This window comes from Bos taurus, chromosome 15 (genome assembly GCF_002263795.3).
Source record: "Bos taurus isolate L1 Dominette 01449 registration number 42190680 breed Hereford chromosome 15, ARS-UCD2.0, whole genome shotgun sequence".
NCBI classification, from domain to species: domain Eukaryota; kingdom Metazoa; phylum Chordata; class Mammalia; order Artiodactyla; family Bovidae; genus Bos; species Bos taurus.
This window is the reverse complement of record NC_037342.1, coordinates 81,142,005-81,160,583: the sequence shown is the minus strand read 5'-3', so window position 1 is coordinate 81,160,583 and position 18,579 is coordinate 81,142,005. Positions and strand designations below refer to the sequence as shown.

The following is an 18,579-nucleotide window of genomic DNA, read 5'->3' as shown; positions in this document are numbered from 1 at the left end:
AAGGGGCCAACCCTTCCTGTGTCCCCTTGGAGTGGCACCACCACAGAGTGCACTCTCATTGGCTCTTCCGGAGCCTCAGACTCCGCCTCAGGAAACCCCAGGACAGAGAAAGAAGCCGGGTTCTCAGATTCAGAACAGGAAACTCAGTAGAATGAGAAGAAACTGAGATTCTGAGTACCAGGCTGGGGATGGATGGAGAAATTGAAGAGGAACCCAGGCAGAGTGCCACAGAGAGCCAGCTGCCAGCCATGGCAAAACTGTCCCCTAAACAAACTCAGGGCACAGGACCTAGAATTCACTTCTAATCTCTGTCTCACCTCCTTGTAATTTTTTCATGTGCTTCGTGCAAGCCTGCCTCATCCCCACACTCACATAAAATCCCTGATGAGACAGAACCTACTATGGCTTATAGGATGGGATTAAGGTGGACTTGCTGTGTGGGAAATGTCCTTGATGCAACCGCAGCCTCAGCACCAGAGAGCTTACAGAGCAGACAGGCTCCTGAGCCAAATTAAGATGCTCAAATCGAATGATGTATTCAATTAATGATAGAAATGCATGGAGAATCAAGAGGAAAGGGACAAATTTAGGGAACCATTCAAGCAGGATGAAAGAACCACAGTACCTGAACCCTGTGTTGTGTGTGTGTGTGTGTGTGTGTGTGTGTGTGTGTGTGTGTCTGTGTGCACGCGTGTGCCTCCAACTCCACTCCTGTCACTCTCTCCTCCTCCTTCTCTGACACGTCCGCATTCCCACTGACATACGATCACGAGAACACTGAGCCGAGGGCAGACAAGGATGCTGGAGGACAGAAGGTGCCCGGAGCCAACAGGCGCACGTCAGAAAAAGGCAGGAGAAAGTAAGCTTCACCCAGAGCCCTAGCTCACCAGCGACTTGCTAAGCAACGGTGCCTTTTAATTCCATGTCTTGGGCAGAAGACAAGTGGGACCAAAAATGGGCATCACCCAGTGGTGCCAATTTACAAGCTCATGCATTTTGATGCTTTGTGAAACTGCCTCATTGCTTCATAAATATGTGCTGTTTCACAGTCCTTTCATGCCTTCCTATAAATATTCATCACACACACTCTCTACTTCCTTTCTTGCAGGCTCCTTGGCTCTCTCCTTGCTTTCTCTTACATCCCGTGGTGGAATTTTTCTTAAATAATACAAACACGCACTGCAGGTCCCTCGGACGGAAGGATGTTCAGCCTGAGCCTCGAGATACAGAAAGCAAAGGCTGCCACATCTCAGGGCCCCTCGGGCATGACTCAGGCCCCTGCCTCCAGATAGAAAGAATCGGAAAATGAAGTCACGGAAACCCACAGGGAGAAAGGTGGGATGTAACAGGTGACCGGAGACAGATCCAGGAGCAGCAGCTGCGAGAAAGAAATGCCGGCCACGCAGGAAACCCCCAAGCCTGGGGTAATGACAGGGCTAATTTGGGGCAAGCCGTCAGCCCCACTGGAGCTCCAGGAGGCGACAGTCACCAAGAAGCAAGAGTGGGCGAGGGGTCCCCAGGGTGTGATACTGAACCAGAGCAGGTGAACACGAGGGGAGGAACGGGACCCCTCTTGCTCTGTTGGTGGAATGTGAACTGATGCAGCCACGATGGAGAGCAGCACGGAGATTCTCTAAAAAAAACTAGGAGTAAAACTACCATATGATCCAGCAATCCCACTACTGGGCATATACCCATAGAAAACCACAATTCAAAGAGATACATGTACGCCAATGTTCATAACAGCACTATTTACAGTAGCCAGAACCCAGAAGCCCCCTAGCTGTCCATTGACAGAGGAACGGATAAAGAAGATGTGGCACGTATGCCCAAGGGAATATTACTCGGCCGTGAAAAAGAAGGGGTTTGCGTCAGTTGCCGTGAGATGAACCTAGAGCCGGCCACACAGTGTGAAGTCACTCAGAAAGAGAAAGACAAATGTGGCAGATTAACGCATAAACGTGGAATCTAGAAAAATAGTGCTGGTGAACCTGTTTACAGGGAAGGGATGGAGATGCAGACGTAGAGACGGACTTGTGGACACAGCGAGGGAAGGAGAGGGTGGGACAGACTGGGAAGGTAGCCTTGACGTACATGCACGACCGTGTGTAGAATAGGCAGCTAGTGGGAGCTGCTGTGTGACACAGGGGCTCAGCCTGCTCAGCGATGGCCTGGAGGGGTGGGAGGGGAGCGGGACAGAGGCACAGGAGGGAGGGGATATGAATATAAACATACGTAAAATTATGGCTGATGCCACTGTTGTGCAACAGAAACCAACACAACATCATAAAGCAACTATCCTCCAATTACAAAAATTAGTTTAAAAAATGGGGATAGAGGCAGGCAGAGGACCCCCAGGGCAACAAGTGGCATGGGCGGGGTGGGCAGCACACTGCAACGCCCATGTGGAGTCCAGCGACAGACAGCACCCCAGGGACTTCCCTGGGGCCTAGGGGGTAAGATTCCCTGCCTCCAACGCAGGGGGCAGGGCTTCAGTCCCTTGTGGGGGAACTAAAATCCCACATGCTGTGCACTGCAGCAAAAACATGAAAAAAAACAAATGTAGTTTCAATCGTATGCATATTTAAATGATATTTTTAAATTATATTAAACTTGAAAAAAAAAAAAACAGGATTCCGTTCCTGCAGCGGTCATAATTCTCCAGGGAAAACAGTAGGGATTCTCTCGTCAGAATCTGCTGCCGATGAGCAGGACAGGAACCTTATCAAGGGCAGTGGGGCTGTGGCAAAGAATAGGATGCTGAAATTGCATATGCCTCTCCTTTAAAACATTATTTCTCTAAGCCAGACCCATAATATCGAGTAATCCCAGGATGACTGAACTCCTAGAGTCCGAGAGCTGTGGAGGAAGCAAAGATCAAAAGTTTACAGAGCCTGGCTTTGTGTCCTGCCTGTGCCACCCATCAGTTATGACCTTGAACTGGTCACGTCACTTCCCTGAGCCTCTGTTTTCCCCTCCCATAATATGCAGACAACAATGTTTACTGCTCAGATCTCTGAGGATTTTATGAACATAAAATGATGAAAAAAACCATTGCAAAATTTTCCCAGTTATTTGTTATTACCTGTGATTTGCGGTGAGATCACAAAAAAGTTAGTGAGCCTCAACGGGGTCTCAGGCTTGTCTTATGAGAGAGAGAGAGAGAGCACTAACCAACTCTCCGCTGTTCAGGAGACAAACAAAAATAATAGCCTCAGGCCCCCCGGAAGCCGGCGCTGTGAGTGCTCCCAGAGCACTGTGCATGGCTTTCTGTGCAGAGCTCACTCTCAGGAGGCTCACGCTCATTAAGCTCCGGGTGGAGGCCCTCAGGGGAGAGACTCGGTGAGTGAAGAGGGTAGGCCCCAGGCTGGGCCCCCTGAGGTTCCCAGACCTCAGCACCAATAGGATCTGCGTCTCCAGGCATCACTGTCTGGGTGTCCTGGACCACCAGTCACGGGCTTCCTGCTCAGCCCCTGGGACAATCAAAAATGAGGCAATTCTCACAGGCCCGGGTGGGAAGGCTGGATAAGAGCTCATCCAAAGGCTTCAGAAGAGGAGACAGCCGAAGGACCACCGGCCCCTGGAGCCGCTCGGACACACCGATGTCACAGGAAGGGAAGGTCACAGCCCGGGGCCTCCAGACTGGATCCAGGGAGACGGTCCCTGCTCCCCCGCAGGTCAGTGAGCTCACAGGTGACCCCCACAGGTGACCCCCACCTCTCCTCCTGGGCTTCCCGTGTCCCCACTTACCCTCAAGCGCCCACTTAGAATTAATAACAAGCCTTGAATCTAGATCTTCTTTAACTGCCATTAAGGTTAGTCCCAGTGAAGCAAGCATACGTTGAAAATACCATTAGTTGAAATGCGTTTAATACACTTGTCACACTGAACATCATAGCTTTAGGCCGCTGCACCTCAGAGGTGCTAAGAAGGCTTCCATTAGCCAACATTTAAGTAAAATCATCTAACACAGAATCTGTTTTCTAATAGGGCGCTGAATAGCTCATGTAGTTTATTGAATATTGTGCTGAAAGTAAAAACCAGAATGACTGTCTGGGCCCAGAATGGCTGTAAGTGTATCAGTCGTTCTGTAATCACTGCCTCTACTCAGAATCACGAGAATGTATCTTACAGCATGTTGAGAGGGTTGGAAAAGATCAAAAGTCAAAACGAACAGTATGGTTTCTACTGAATGTGTGTTGCTCTTGTATCATCATAAAGTTCAAGAGACTTAAGTTGAATCACTGTAAGTCAGGGACCGCCTGTATTTACCGTCTGCCAAACACACTGACAAGCGCTTCAAATGCATCATCTTATTCAGTCCATGGCAACCGTAATGGTAGGTACCGCTTTGCAGAAGGAAAATTGAGTGAGGTTAAATCACTTGTCCTGGGTCACCAAAGGTCTAAGGGCAGACACTGGGATTCAAATTCAGATCTGGCCAATCCCAAGGTCCATGCTCTTAACTTCTAGGCAATAGCGCTTTCCAGGACCAAGCCAACAGCCTCAGGCTCCAGGAAAGGACTGGAGAAGCCCTTCTGAAAAGCAGTAAAACGTTCATCTATTTGGCGATGCATTTGCAATAGTTGGGAGATGGGGCTGGCTGCAGGAAGAGTGCCGTAGAGTCTCTCTGTCCCCCAGCTGTTCTAGGCCACTTAGATATCCGCCATGACTCTGCAGAGCTGGGTTCTCCACGTGATACATTCAAAGTCTACATGTCCTCCTGCGTTCTAAGTCTCAGAAGCATATGTGGTTCCAATGACATACCAGTGAGGTGGCCCTTAGCCGTGGTTCTTAAGTTACATACTCCTCTTCTACTCACATAAAAATATATTTAAAAAAAAAACTGGTTCGAACAAGTGCTGATTCTGCTCTCTGGACATATATATGGACCAGAAAGTCCAGTAAGGGGGACAGTGAGGCTCGGTCCTGTGCCAGGCTGGAGACCGCCCCTGGGCAGGCTTCTCTCTGACACCCTCGCACTCAGACTAGAAGGAGAATGTCTGGTTCTCAGGGGCTTTCCCCTCCAGCAAGTCATGACACTCCCCTCATCAGCCTCCCAAGTCACTTTCAGATGCTCCCGCCAAATGTGTGGTCCCTTTCTGGATCAGCCTCAACACAGAGTCTTACAAATGGGGGACCGGGAGCCTCCTCATCTCTGTCCTTCCCCACCAGCAGCCAACTGGCACAAAAACCAAATCCACTCAGGCTGCTAGTCAGAGTGTCTCAGACTCTAACCAAAACAGGAATCAACTGCGGATCCTGTGGAAATGCTGGCGGGCTGGGAGGAACCACTCTGCCTTTCTCGGGAGCGCCCAGAGGTGCCACAGGTGTGCAGTCTCTCCTTGGTGACCAGACGCTGGAGGTCAGCGCCCACATTTCGTGAACATCGGTTCCATCTGGCCAGGAGGGAAAAGAAAGTGAAGCAAGAGGAAGGCAAGCAAGGCCCCTCCCAGAACCACCGATTTTCTTCTTCCCCCCAAAAAGGAAATGGTGGTAAGTCCAGCAAGACTGGAAGCTCTCTGAATGGTAACTAAATCAGAGGCTGTACACTAATGTTTTTATTGTGAGTTTCATGACTCTTCACCAAGGACTTCCCTGGTGGCTCAGATGGTAAAGCGTCTGCCTGCAATGCGGGAGACACAGGTTCAACCCCTGGGTCAGGAAGATCCCCTAGAGAAGGAAATGGCAACCCACTCCAGTATTCTTGCCTGGAAAATCCCATGGACAGAGGAGCCTGGTGGGCTATAGTTCATGGGGTTGCAGAGTCAGATACGACTGAGTGACTTCACTTCATGACTTTAGTTTCCAAATTGCTTTACTCTAAAGGCACTTTAAGACAAGTACTATTGGTAACTGTAAAAAAGAAACAACAACCTAAATATCCCTCAGCAGGAGACTTCTTAAAAGGAACATTTATAATATATCTTTGGGGAAAAAGTGGGCCACACTTAATTACTAACGTGGAAAGATCTCCAAGATAGCATAGCTTAAAAAGAAAAACAAGATCCAGAACAATGGAATGGCTTGCTGCCATTTGCATATTTTAAAAGAAAAGGAGGATATATACACACTTACTGCTCATCTGAGCAATGACTGGCCATGAGCAAATCCACAGGGCACTGGTAGGTTTTAGGAGAGGGGTGAGTGACTGAAGACCCATAAGCAAGAGGATGGGAGGGCTTATTTTCACTGCAGTCCCTTCTGAATTTTGTACCATAGAAACCTATTTCCATTCAAAACGAAAACAGAAATTAAAATTGAAAGGTAATCCCCTTGTTCTCACCGTACCTCCATCCACCCCCAAAATTCAATGAAATTGATTCACTCAACATTTTCATGTACCCTCTTGGTGAGTTCACAGCTGAGTCAGCTCTTGGAAAGGGACCAGAGTAGCTCTGCCTCGTGTCATTGCTGGGGAGACCCCGAAAGGTGTGGCTTCAGAGGCTGGATGCTCTTGGGGCCCTGATTTCCCTTATGGGAGCCCAGAGATCATCCACAGAGGGCAGGAACTGCCAGTCGAGTCCCCTGGAAGTGGAAGAAACGCTGCACACCTGGGTCACCCTTGGAGGCTGGAGGCTGGGTGAAGGGTGAAAGTCCAGGACCCTCCTGTAACCGATGGCTGAGCTGCAATGTACACCTGAAACCTAAGGTGGGAGAACCAGGACCCTCCTGTAACCGATGGCTGAGCTGCAATGTACACCTGAAACCTAAGGTGGGAGAACCAGGACCCTCCTGTAACCGGATGGCTGAGCTGCAATGTACACCTGAAACCTAAGGTGGGAGAACCAGGACCCTCCTGTAACCGATGGCTGAGCTGCAATGTACACCTGAAACCTAAGGTGGGAGAACCAGGACCCTCCTGTAACCGACGGCTGAACTGCAATGCACACCTGAAACCTAAGGTGGGAGAACCAGGACCCTCCTGTAACCGACGGCTGAGCTGGAATGTACACCTGAAACCTAAGGTGGGAGAACCAGGACCCTCCTATAACCGACGGCTGAGCTGCAATGTACACCTGAAACCTAAGGTGGGAGAACCAGGACCCTCCTGTAACCGGATGGCTGAGCTGCAATGTACACCTGAAACCTACGGTGGGAGAACAATGGCTTCCCGTGAAAGGTCTTCTTGTAAGAAGCCCACACTATACTTAGGACGCGTTCTGTTCTCCTGAGTTATTTGTAGTTTAGGTACCTGGCTTAGGCTGCCTGAATTAATAGGCTTTACTGATCTTCTCTGGGTTTCCCTGGTGGCTCAGTCAGTAAAGAATCTGCCTGAAATCTGGGAGACCTGGGTTTGATCCCTGGATTGGGATGATCCCCTGGAGGATGGCACGGCAACCCACTCCAGTATTCTCGCCTGGACAATCGCCATGGACAGAGAAGCCTGGCGGGCTACAGGCCATGGCGTCACAGAGTCAGACACGGCCGAGCGACTGAGCACAGCACGGCACTCTGCTTCTCTAGTCACCCTACGCCGTCTCTCGATTCTCAGGAAGTTATTTCCCAGCTGCTGTTATTTGCTTTCTTTCCTGAGGCTGTGATTCCTACCCAGTGAAGAGGGGATGATGTCAGGGCCTCTCTCTATGGTCATCCAGGTTCAAACATGAGGTCATCCATTTGGGACCTCAAGCAGGTTACTCTCCTCTCAGATGAGATCAGGGTAGAGGGGGGCACCCAGCCTGGAGAACAGCCCAGAGCAGACGTTCAACAAATATTTGTCTCCTCCATCATCATATTTCCTCCTCCCTCCACCACCAGCCAGGATTATTATAAGCACCTCGTTCTTGTCAAAGTACCTCTGTCTTAACCATTTGTGACTCTCTAAACCCAGCCAAGAGCTGTCCTTTGCACTTTGCAGGTGAGCCCATAGGACCCAGCTTTCTCCAAGTGACCTGCCCGGATCACGGCACCAAGTGTGGAAGAACGGGAACCAGACCCACATCTGGTAGGTCACGAGTGCGGTGCTCTCTAGGTCCAAGGTCACGAGTGTAGGGATCTCCAGGTCCATCCTTGTTGCTGGAGTTATTTCCTTCTTTTTTGTGGCTGAGTGACATTGGATGGGCATTTTCTATGTTAAAGTATGGTCCAATTAATTCAGCTAAAGGAGTATCTGTGAAATTCAGGGAGAGAGGAAAGGAACAGACCTCAAGCCGGATACAGAGAGACCCAAGGATATTCCAAGGCGATAATATAGAATTTCTGAAAACTTAGACATTTGCAATAACATGGTATGCTTGTAGAAGTAAGCTGTTCAGATTTGCTAAAGGGTAAATGGAGAGCAGGGTAGCACAGGGGTGTTTCACTGAGAACATCTGAAAGATAAATAATTTAGACACTGTCTTAAGAGGGACAGGGAACACTTAGCACACATTGTGTGACATCACACAATGACATCACACAAAGCCGGATTGCCACATCATGGGAATGGTGTGGGATTTGGAGAGCAGTCTGCCACTATGAAAGAGAAGTGGCTTTTCAGATGTTCAGTTCCCAGTTCAGTCACTTAGTCGTGTCCAAATCTTTGTGACCCCATGGACTGCAGCACACCAGGCCTCCCTGTCCATCACCACCTCCCGGAGTTTACTCAAGCTCACGGCCATTGAGTCGGTGATGCCATCAACCATCTCATCCTCTGTCGTCCCCTTCTCCTCCTGCCCCCAATCTTTCCCAGCATCAGGGTCTTCTCCAAAGAGTCAGTTTTCCATTGAGTCAGCTCTTCACATCAGGTGGCCAAAGTATGGGAGTTTCAGCTTCAGCATCACTCCTTCCAGTGAAAATTCAGGACCGATTTCCTTTAGTATGGACTAGTTGGATTTCCTTGCAGTCCAAGGGACTCTCAAGAGTCCTCTCCAACACCACAGTCAAAGCATCATTCTTTGGCTCTCAGCTTTCTCTATAGTCCAACTCTCACATCCATACATGACCACTGGAAAAACCACAGTCTTGACTAGACAGACCTTTGTTGGCAAAGTAATGTCTCTGCTTTTTAATATACTGTCTAGGTTGGTCATAATTTTCCTTCAAAGGAGTAAGCATCTTTTAATTTCATGGCTGCAGTCGCCATCTGCAGTGATTTTGGAGCCCAAAAAAATAAAGTCTGACACCATTTCCACTGTTTCCCCATGTATTTGCCATGAAGTGATGGGACCGGATGCCATGATCTTCGTTTTCTGAATGTTGAGCTTTAAGACAACTTTTTCACTCTCCACTTTCACTTTCATCAAGAGGCTTTTGAGTTCCTCTTCACTTTCTGCCATAAGGGTGGTGTCATCTGCATATCTGAGGTTATTGATATTTCTCCCAGCAATCTTGATTCCAGCTTGTGTTTCTTCCAGCCCAGCGTTTTTCATGATGTACTCTGCATATAAGTTAAATAAGCAGGGTGACAATATACAGCCTTGACATACTCCTTTTCCTATTTGGATATAATGGTCATCTGAGTTAAATTCACCCATTCCAGTCCATTTTGGTTCACTGATTCCTAGAATGTCGACGTTCACTCTTGCCATCTCCTGTTTGACCACTTCCAATTTGCCTTGATTCATGGACCTAACATTCCAGGTTCCTATGCAATATTGCTCTTTACAGCATCGGACCTTGCTTCTATCACCAGTCACATCTGCAACTGTGTGTTCTTTTTGCTTTGGCTCTGTCTCTTCATTCTTTCTGGAGTTATTTCTCCACTGATCTCCAGTAGCATATTGGGCACCTACCAACCTGGGGAGTTCATCTTTCAGTGTCCTATCTTTTTGCCTTTTCACACTGTTCATGGGGTTCTCAAAGCAAGAATACTGAAGTGGTTTGCCATTCCCTTCTCCAGTGGACCACACTTTGGCAGAACACTTCACCATGACCTGTCCATCTTGGGTGGCCCCACATGGCATGGCTCATAGGTTCATTGAGTTAGACAAGGCTGTGGTCCATGTGATCAGATTGGCTAGTTTTCTGTGATTGTGGTGTCCATTCTGTCTGCCCTCTGATGGAGAAGGATAAGAGGCTTATGGAAGCTTCCTGATGGGAGAGACTGACTGAGGGGAAAACTGGGTCTTGTTCTGATGGGTGGGGGCATGTTCAGTAAATCTTTAATCCAGTTTTTCCCTGGTGGCTTAGATGGTAAAATATCTGCCTGCAAATAGGGAGACCTGGCTTTGATCCCTGGGTCGGGAAGATCCCCTGGAGAAGGCAATGGCAACCCACTCCAGTATTCTTGCCTGGAAAATCCCATGGACAGAGGAGCCTGGTAGGCTACAGTCCACAGGGTCACAGTCCACAGTTCTCCAACACAACTGAGCAACTTCACTTTCAACTTCACTTCACTTTCTGTTGATGGGTGGAGCTGCGTTCCCTCCCTGCTATTTACCTGGGGCCACACTATGGTGGAGGTAATGAAGATAAAGGTGACCCCCTTCCAAAGATCCCAAGCATGCACTGCTACACTCAGTGCCCCCAACCCCGCAGCAGGCCACTGTCAACCCACGCCTCCTCTGCAGATTCCTGGACACTCACAGGCAAGTCTGGGTCAGTCTCTTGTGGGGTCGCTGCTCCTTTCTCCTGGGTCCTATTGCTCAAGGTTCTATTTGTGCCCTCCAAGAGTCTCTCTCCCAGTCCTGTGTAAGTTCTGGCAGCTCTGTGGTGAGGTTAGTAGGAGATATTAAAGGCTACTGGCTTCCCAGATGGTGCAGTGGTAAAGAACCCACCTGTCAATGGAGGAGTACAAGAGACAAGGGTTTGATCCCTGGGTCAGGAAGAGCCCATGGAGTTGGTAATGGCAAGCTATTTCAGTATTCTTGCCAGGGAAATCCTGTGGACAGAAGAGCCTGGTGGTCCACAGTCCATGGGATCACAAAGAGATGGACATCACTGAGCAACTGGGCACACAGACATTGAAGTATACCCCTTGGATGGGAGAGTTAGCGTTCTCGTTTCTCTTCTTCTTTGTCATGTAGGAAACACCCCACTGGAATGGCCTCGGGACAGAACCACAGCACAGTGCCCAGATTCATCCTGCTGGGGCTCACAGACCGGGCAGACCAAAAGCAGCTCCTCTTTGCCACCTTCCTGCTGATCTACCTGGTGACTCTGGTGGGCAACCTGGGCCTCATAGATGTCATCCGAGCCAGCAGCACCCTCCACACCCCCATGTACTTCCTCCTGAGTGTGCTTTCCTTCCTTGACGTCTGCAATTCCTCCTTGTTCACCCCCAGGCTGCTGATCAGCTTCCTCACTGTTGACCAGTCCATCTCCTTCGAGGGCTGTGTGGTCCAGATGGCCCTCATGACACTCCATGGCTCTGGGGAGTGTGTGCTCTTGTCCATCATGGCTTATGACCGATTTGTGGCCATCTGCCACCCTCTCCTGTACCACAGCATCATGTCCAAGCGTTTGTGTGTCCAGCTGGTGGGGCTCACCTATGCTGTGGGGGGATTCATTTCAGCAGTGCAGACAGGGAATGTCTTCAGCTTGCCCTACTGTGGTCCCAACGTCATTGACCATTACTTCTGTGACATCCCCCCTGTGCTCCACCTGGCCTGCTCAGACACCACTGTGGCCAACGTCATCCTGCTCATCTTTTCCGCCTTGACCACCGTCCCCACAGTCTCAGTCATCTTGGTCTCTTGTGCCTACATCCTGGTCACCATCTGTGGGATGAGGTCGCTGGAGGCCCAGCGCAAGGCCTTCTCCACCTGTGCCTCCCACCTCACTGCCCTCTGCCTTTTCTATGGGTCTGTGTTCCTTGTGTATGTGCAACCCAACCCGGAAAGTGTGTCAGCCTACAACAAGATCCTCTCTGTGTTCTACACCATCGTGATCCCCATGCTGAACCCGCCGGTCTACAGCCTACGGAATAAAGATGTCAAGGCTGCTGTACTACTTAGGGTCCTTAACCTAAGCAGAAAGCAAATTTGTTAGAGAGGCCTCCAGAAGACCATAGCATAGAAGAGAAGCCTAGAGAACCCAGCCGGGACAAGAACCAAGAGCAGCAAGACACAGCTAAGCCCCTGCCACAGGGTGGTCTGTGTAGGATGCCACATAAGGAGCTTCACCTCTGTGCATTCTCCAGGGCTGCGGCTGGCATTACTGCCCTGAGCTTTCAGCACCACTCAGCGCTGGACAGAGCCACCTGCTCTGGCCACCACACCACCCTCTACAGCATCCAACTGCATGTCATCTCCTGCTGATCCTAGACCTCTCATCACTTCCTCGAGGCTCAGGTCCTAAGCAGGAGCATTCACCTGTCTGGCAGCATAGCTATTCTATATCTCTTTTTTGAAGGGTTTTAACATTTGTTTCTTAAAAGTTAATATGTGCATAATAGGAAAGCAAAAAGCACAGAAGCAAAATGCAGTCGTTCATAATCACAAGCAGTTGACCATCTGACACACCCTGCTGGGTGTCATCTGTGCATTTTCTCCACTGAGTACCATATTCACGTTATTAAGATCACGCAGTCCTGTATCGTGCTGTCATACACACCATGAATATTAACCGTCTCAAAGCCCCAAAGCTCTAAGTATTCTGGTAACCAAGAACACACTACACCAACTCAATCTGGAAGGAAAAAAAAATGCAATCCTGCCTTTCTTGGCCTATTCTATATCTCTTGATGTATTAACCACATTCAGCATAGATAGCACACAGATGCTCATCTCCTCCATCCGTACTTCTATCTTACAGGCCCCCGGGAGGTAGAAGGCGGAGCTAGACTCTATCTGCTTCTTGTTTTGAGAGTTCTCAAATATAGAAAGGTTCATTGAATGCCAAACAGTGAAAACGGCATATTTCAACCAAAGCGACCTTCCCCATAAGGCTCTACAAGGTATGTTGCCCTTCTGAATAAACGCTACTGAAGTAATAATCCACGTGGTGTTCAACTACAGACGGAGGAGAGTAGTCACTCGACATGCAGCAGAGAATGGAGACCCCAGTACACAAATCTCTAATTAGCCTTGGACTAAAACCTGCTCTAAAGCAGTAGTGAGCTATCGTTTCTATGTAAATGACCAATGAAGCAATATTACAGACCGAAAGACCATATAACTTTTTTCAATTAGAAACTATCTGTATGTTTTTAGATAAAACCCTTATTTTATTGAAACAGACATCAGTCTTACTGATTTAAGAGAACGAAAAAGAGGTGCAATTTACTGTGAAACCCAGATGTCAGCTGAGGCTCCGTATCTTTGGAGGATTCAAATGGAATTAGCGTGAACCCCAGTCCAGCGTGGGGGTGTCCCCACACTCCTGAGAACATTCCTGGGGCGCTGGAAGCGGCAGGAAAGGGCTGTGAGTGTGTGTTGTGCTTTGCCGGCTCACCTCAGTCCGAGTTCCTTAATGCACTGAATGACTTCAGTTTATGACTCATTCAGGGACAGCGGGAAAAGCTTGGGATCAGGAATGTGGATAATATAAATGAGGAAATGGGGGAAAACAAACTCTGACCATTTTAGGTTCTGATAGGGAGGGGAAAAGGGCAAACTTAGGCAGGTTGCATTGCGGGCCACAGCGCTGGGCTTCAGCCCTGTGAAGAAGCCGAAGAGATTGCACCTCTCCCAGACAAAGCGTTCACCTGTAAATTCACAAATGCCAAAGTGGAAAGTTTTCCTAAAAAACTTGTTAATCCCAGGTGAACCTACTGATCAATGCCTAGTAATCATGTTGGAATCATCTCCCTGCTTTATGTACAAGCTTGAGATCATTTTTCTTAACATACTGTATAGGCTTCTCCAGAGAAGCAGAACCAACTGGATATATACAGAGACATAAAAATGGAGATTTATTATAAGAGTTGGCTCATGCAATTATGAAAGCTGAGATCCCCAATCTGCCATCTGCAAGCTGGAGAAGTAGGAGAAGACAGTGCTGTAATTTAGTCTGAATACAAAAACCTAAAAGCCAGGGCCCACCGATGAAAGCCACGGTGGGAATCTGAAGGCTCAGGAACCAGGAAAATCAATGTCTGAGAGCAGAACTTCCAGCTCCAACCAAAACAGCCGAGTCGCCCCTTCTTGGCCTTTTTGGTCTAATCAGGCCCTCAAATGACTGGCTGATGCCCACCCACGCTGGTGAGGGTCATCTTCTTTACTCAGTCCCCAATTATAAAGCTGATCTCTTCCAGAAACCCTTCACAGATGCCCAGAAACATTTTATGAGCTCTCGAGCATTCTTTTGCTTGGCCAAATTGACACATAAAATTAACCATCACATAAACTAAGAAGAGAGCAAGCTCCAGCCAGTCTCCTACCCTCTCAGACTCAGGAGGTTAGGGGCTGCAATCGTTCCATGAAAATAAGCCATTCGCTTAACGAGAAAGTTTTCTTTGAATGATAATTTCCCTTTGAGCAAGGACCCACAGGGGACCAGGGAAGCGAGAGAGGGGTGCCAGCCCCTCCTCACTGCCCTGTAATCCCAGACTCTGCCTCCTAACTTCACCAGTTGCTGAACGAAGGTTGCCTCAAAGCCCTAGGCAACCAGGTCACAGGCTAAGGAGTAAACATGTTCCCCAGAAATTTGACTGGTGAGAATCGGAAGAAGCACGGGGGAAAGACAGGCAGAGGGCTGAGTGCAGGAGCAGCTGACAGCACAGCAATGTCGGCCAGGGAGAACAGGCATCCAGCTCCTACAGCCCCACACTCCCTGCCCTCTGCAAACGCAGCCCAGCTCTCTCCTCTGCCTTCACCTAAGTCTGCTGGAAGACTGGAAATTCAGTCAAAGTGTTACCTCTCTCAAGAGCATTTGAATTGAATTTTTCTTTACACGTCTTCAGAGCACCCAGAGCCCACTGAGTACCTGAAGATCTAGAACTTTCCATTGGGTGGAAGTGAAGCTAAAGTTAGGGGCCGATCAAGCCATAAATGCTGAAATGAAGACCAGTTTGTGGTCCCGACCAGGCAGCCAAAGCGCTGGGCTACAGTGGATCAAGGTCCCTGCCAACAGTCAGTGTTGAATGAGTGGTTACTGTTACCAGTGACCGCTTCTGTCACCTGAGAAAAGTTGGCCTTGCAGGACCTCAGGTCTAGTCTATACAGAACAAAGATGATCTCTAAAGTCTCCTGTTTACAGATGGAAAGGGGATAAATCACTTTGAATCTCCTAGACATTTATCATGTTCTCAAGCGTCTCAAATTCATTTAAACTAACTTCATGGGAAATATATGGGGAAACAGTGGAAACAGTGTCAGACTTTATTTTTCTGGGCTCCAAAATCACTGCAGATGGTGACTGCAGCCATGAAATTCAAAGATGCTTACTCCTTGGAAGGAAAGTTATGACCAACCTAGATGGCATATTCAAAAGCAGAGACATTACTTTGCCAACAAAGGTCTGTCTAGTCAAGGCTATGGTTTTTCCAGTGGTCTTGTATGGATGTGAGAATTGGACTGTGAAGAAAGCTGAGCGCCAAAGAATTGATGCTTTTGAACTGTGGTGTTGGAGAAGACTCTTGAGAATCCCTTGGACTGCAAGGATATCCAACCAGTCCATCCTAAAGATCAGTTCTGGGTGTTTATTGGAAGGACTGATGCTGAAGCTGAAACTCCAGTACTTTGGCCACCTCATGCGAAGAGTTGACTCATTGGAAAAGACTCTGATGCTAGGAGGGATTGAGGGAAGGAGGAGAAGAGGACAACAGAGGATGAGATGGCTGGATGGTATCACTGACTCAATGGATGTGAGTCTGAGTGAACTCTGGGAGTTGGTGATGGACAGGGAGGCCTGGTGTGCTGCGATTCATGGGGTTGCAAAGAGTCAGACACGACTGAGTGACTGAACTGAACTGAACTGAACTGACTGAACCCTGAAGGACTTCCTGGGCTTCTAGGTGACTCGGGACAAAGAATCCGACTGCCAACGCAGGAGATACAGGTTCCGTCCCTGGATCAGGAAGATCTCCTGAAGAAGGAAATGGCAACTCACCCCAGCATTCTTTTCTGGGAAATCCCAAGGACAGAGGAGCCTGGAGGGCTACAGTCCATGGGGTCGCAAAGAGTCGGACATGACTCAGACTAAACAGCAGCAGCAACGGTCTTCGCGGGAGGAACACTGCGTGAGGTGGGGCGTCGGCCTGGCACCGGGGCCTTCAGTGGGAAACCCAACCTCTCCAGTGGCTGACAGCTTCACTCACCGGGTGTGATGCTCTCAAGACACCACCCCAAGGGACAACCTGGGGCAAGATGGAAGGAACCAAAATGAGGTAAATGAGGGGCCTTCCCTTGCAAAAAGAATTCAGGACAGGCTGAGGGCGTTTCCAGCTGGAGCTGCTCAGAGACAGCCAGCAGCACAAGGAGAGCAGACGGTTAGATCCCCTCCAGAAGATTCATGGATCCCACTAGGGCGTGGCCATCCTGCCTTCTCCACAGGATACTGAACGGTGGCCACACCCACACCCTGTTTCATCCCTCCCCTCTCTGGAACCTCAGAGAAACTGGCCAGTCCCAAGGAGCTGAGTTAGATGGGAAGCAAGCCTGACTCATTGGAGCCAACTCATTGGAAAAGAGCCCAATGATGGGAAATACCGAAGGCAAAGGAGAAGGGAGTGGCAAAAGATGAGATGCTTGGACAGCATCACTGACTCAGTGGACCCGAATCTGAGCAAACTCCAGGACAGAGGAGCCTAGCAGGCTACAGCCCGTGAGGTCCCGAAGAGTCAGACATGACTTAGCAACCAAACAGCAACACCAAAAGCCTGACTCACAGTCAGGGTATGGATAAGCCCTAGAAAGCTGAATTTGCTCCATGGAGGGGGACCAGTCAACCTCAGACCCCGTTCTTCTACTCTGAGATGCATGTTAAATATGATGTTTGATAATTTGAGAGACAGGTTTCAAGGCCAGCCCTCCAGAATCAGTATCAGCCGGAAAGCCCTATGCCCCATAAACGCTGCGTTTGAAGCAGGACCTCAGAGCTTGAGCAGTGTGGCTCTCCTCGGGGGTTACTATCGAATGCAGCAGAGTGTGCTGTTCTACTCGCAGCGCTTCAGAGCTCAAAACGGCCACTCTTTGTAAAAATGACCCAATCACGGAATTTACAAAGCCGTCGGTAAAACAAAAGGTGTGAGCAAGACCCGCAGGCTCTTAAGTCGTGCTCAAGGAAGGCCAGAGACAGACTTGAGGGCCAGCAGGTGGGATAGGATCCTTCAGATTTCTCATCAGTCCCCTCTGACACCTCTGTCTTCATGCCTCTCTCCACCTTCTGACTCCCAGCACAGGAGCTGGGCTCAGACATTCACCCCCAGGGTGGGAGGCCGCCCTGGCTGCTCCGTCCCCGGGTGCCCATGGCGGGACTCCTTGGGAAGCCAGAGCGGTCACTCAGTGTGACCAGCGCAATCCATGGCTAAATCCAACTCAACATGAGCTCACGGTTCTGCATCTGCCCAAGATCAGTGGCTCCGGCTCATTGATCGCCCATCTGCTCTGGGGCTGACAGCCGCTCACAGATGTGACAAGGGCCAGAGCATCCCTCCAGAACGCAGTCGAGCTGGTCCGCACTCTTTCTCAGGCTCCAGAGGTGCCTGCATTTCAAGGAGCCTGGAGGTTCCTCCCTCTTATCTGAAGCTCAGGTGGAAGGGACCCTGCTAGTGCTTTTCTTCAAAGGCCCAATTTCTCAGCCTTCGCTCCTGCAACCCAATATTTGCTTCACGGTAAACTCTGCTATTTCCCTTTACGTTTCTCCTGGGGACGCATCCTCTGCGCAACACAAAGCTCAGAAACAAGGCTGGGAAAGTAACAAAGCCGTGTAAATATTCCCTGACGTGGGGGGATTTTCTAACGTACTTGCATCACACGTGTGTTGTGTCTGGGGCAAACCTGAGGAAAGAAACAGGCCCACTGGCCACTCCACCAGCACAAGGACAGTATTAGAGACAGCGCTGGAGGGACTTCCCTGAAGGTCCAGGGGTGAAAAATCCGCCTTCCCATCCAGCGGACACAGGTTCAATCCCCGCTAGGGGCACTAAGAACCCACGCGCCACAGGCAACTGAGCCAGCACCATCCACCTGCTGCCGTGCTCACCCAGCGCAGCCAAAGAGAAAAACTAAATGAAAAAACTGTGCTTAACTTGGGTGTGATCCTCCAAGAGACAGTGAAGGGTGGGAGCAGGGGCCCCTTTGCCCCCTCATCTCTGACCCCGTAGGACTGAAACGTTACCCAGAGCTTCACTTAAAATCCTGCCTTAATTACAGCCAATGTTTATCAAACACCTTCTGTCTACGAGGCACTGTGTCTCCATTTCCTCACAAAATTCTACCAACAGCCCTCACGAGGCACAAACTCCAGATAGCCCCATTCTTAGGATAAGAAAACTGAGTCACAGAAGGGTAAAATAACTTGCCTGGGGTCACACATTGAAAAGCTGCAGAATCAAGATTGAAACAGACCCGGGAATGCCCAACCGCTACATTGTCTGCACTACTTAGGAAGTATTTTGTGGACACATAAGCGAAGAGTCTCCAAGGATGGAGACTGTTAGCTCCCTCCTTCTCTGAAAGTCGGGGCCCTCCTCCCATCAAGCCTGGGGTCAGGGGAGGCCTGCGTCCCATGGAATCTGCTCTAGTCTCGAGACTAGGATTGCCAGATTTAGCA

General features: G+C 49.4%; 2 protein-coding genes across 6 annotated transcripts in view; one reads left to right on the top strand and one right to left on the bottom strand.

The window, feature by feature from the left end:
* OR6Q1 (olfactory receptor family 6 subfamily Q member 1) overlaps positions 1-18,579 on the bottom strand; it is a 103,222-nt gene that overhangs the window by 64,489 nt on the left and 20,154 nt on the right. The window lies entirely within an intron of this gene.
* OR5AZ2 (olfactory receptor family 5 subfamily AZ member 2) lies at positions 10,966-11,913 on the top strand. Its single transcript, NM_001390811.1, has one exon. The coding sequence runs from the start codon at positions 10,966-10,968 to the stop codon at positions 11,911-11,913; it is 948 nt and encodes a 315-aa protein (NP_001377740.1).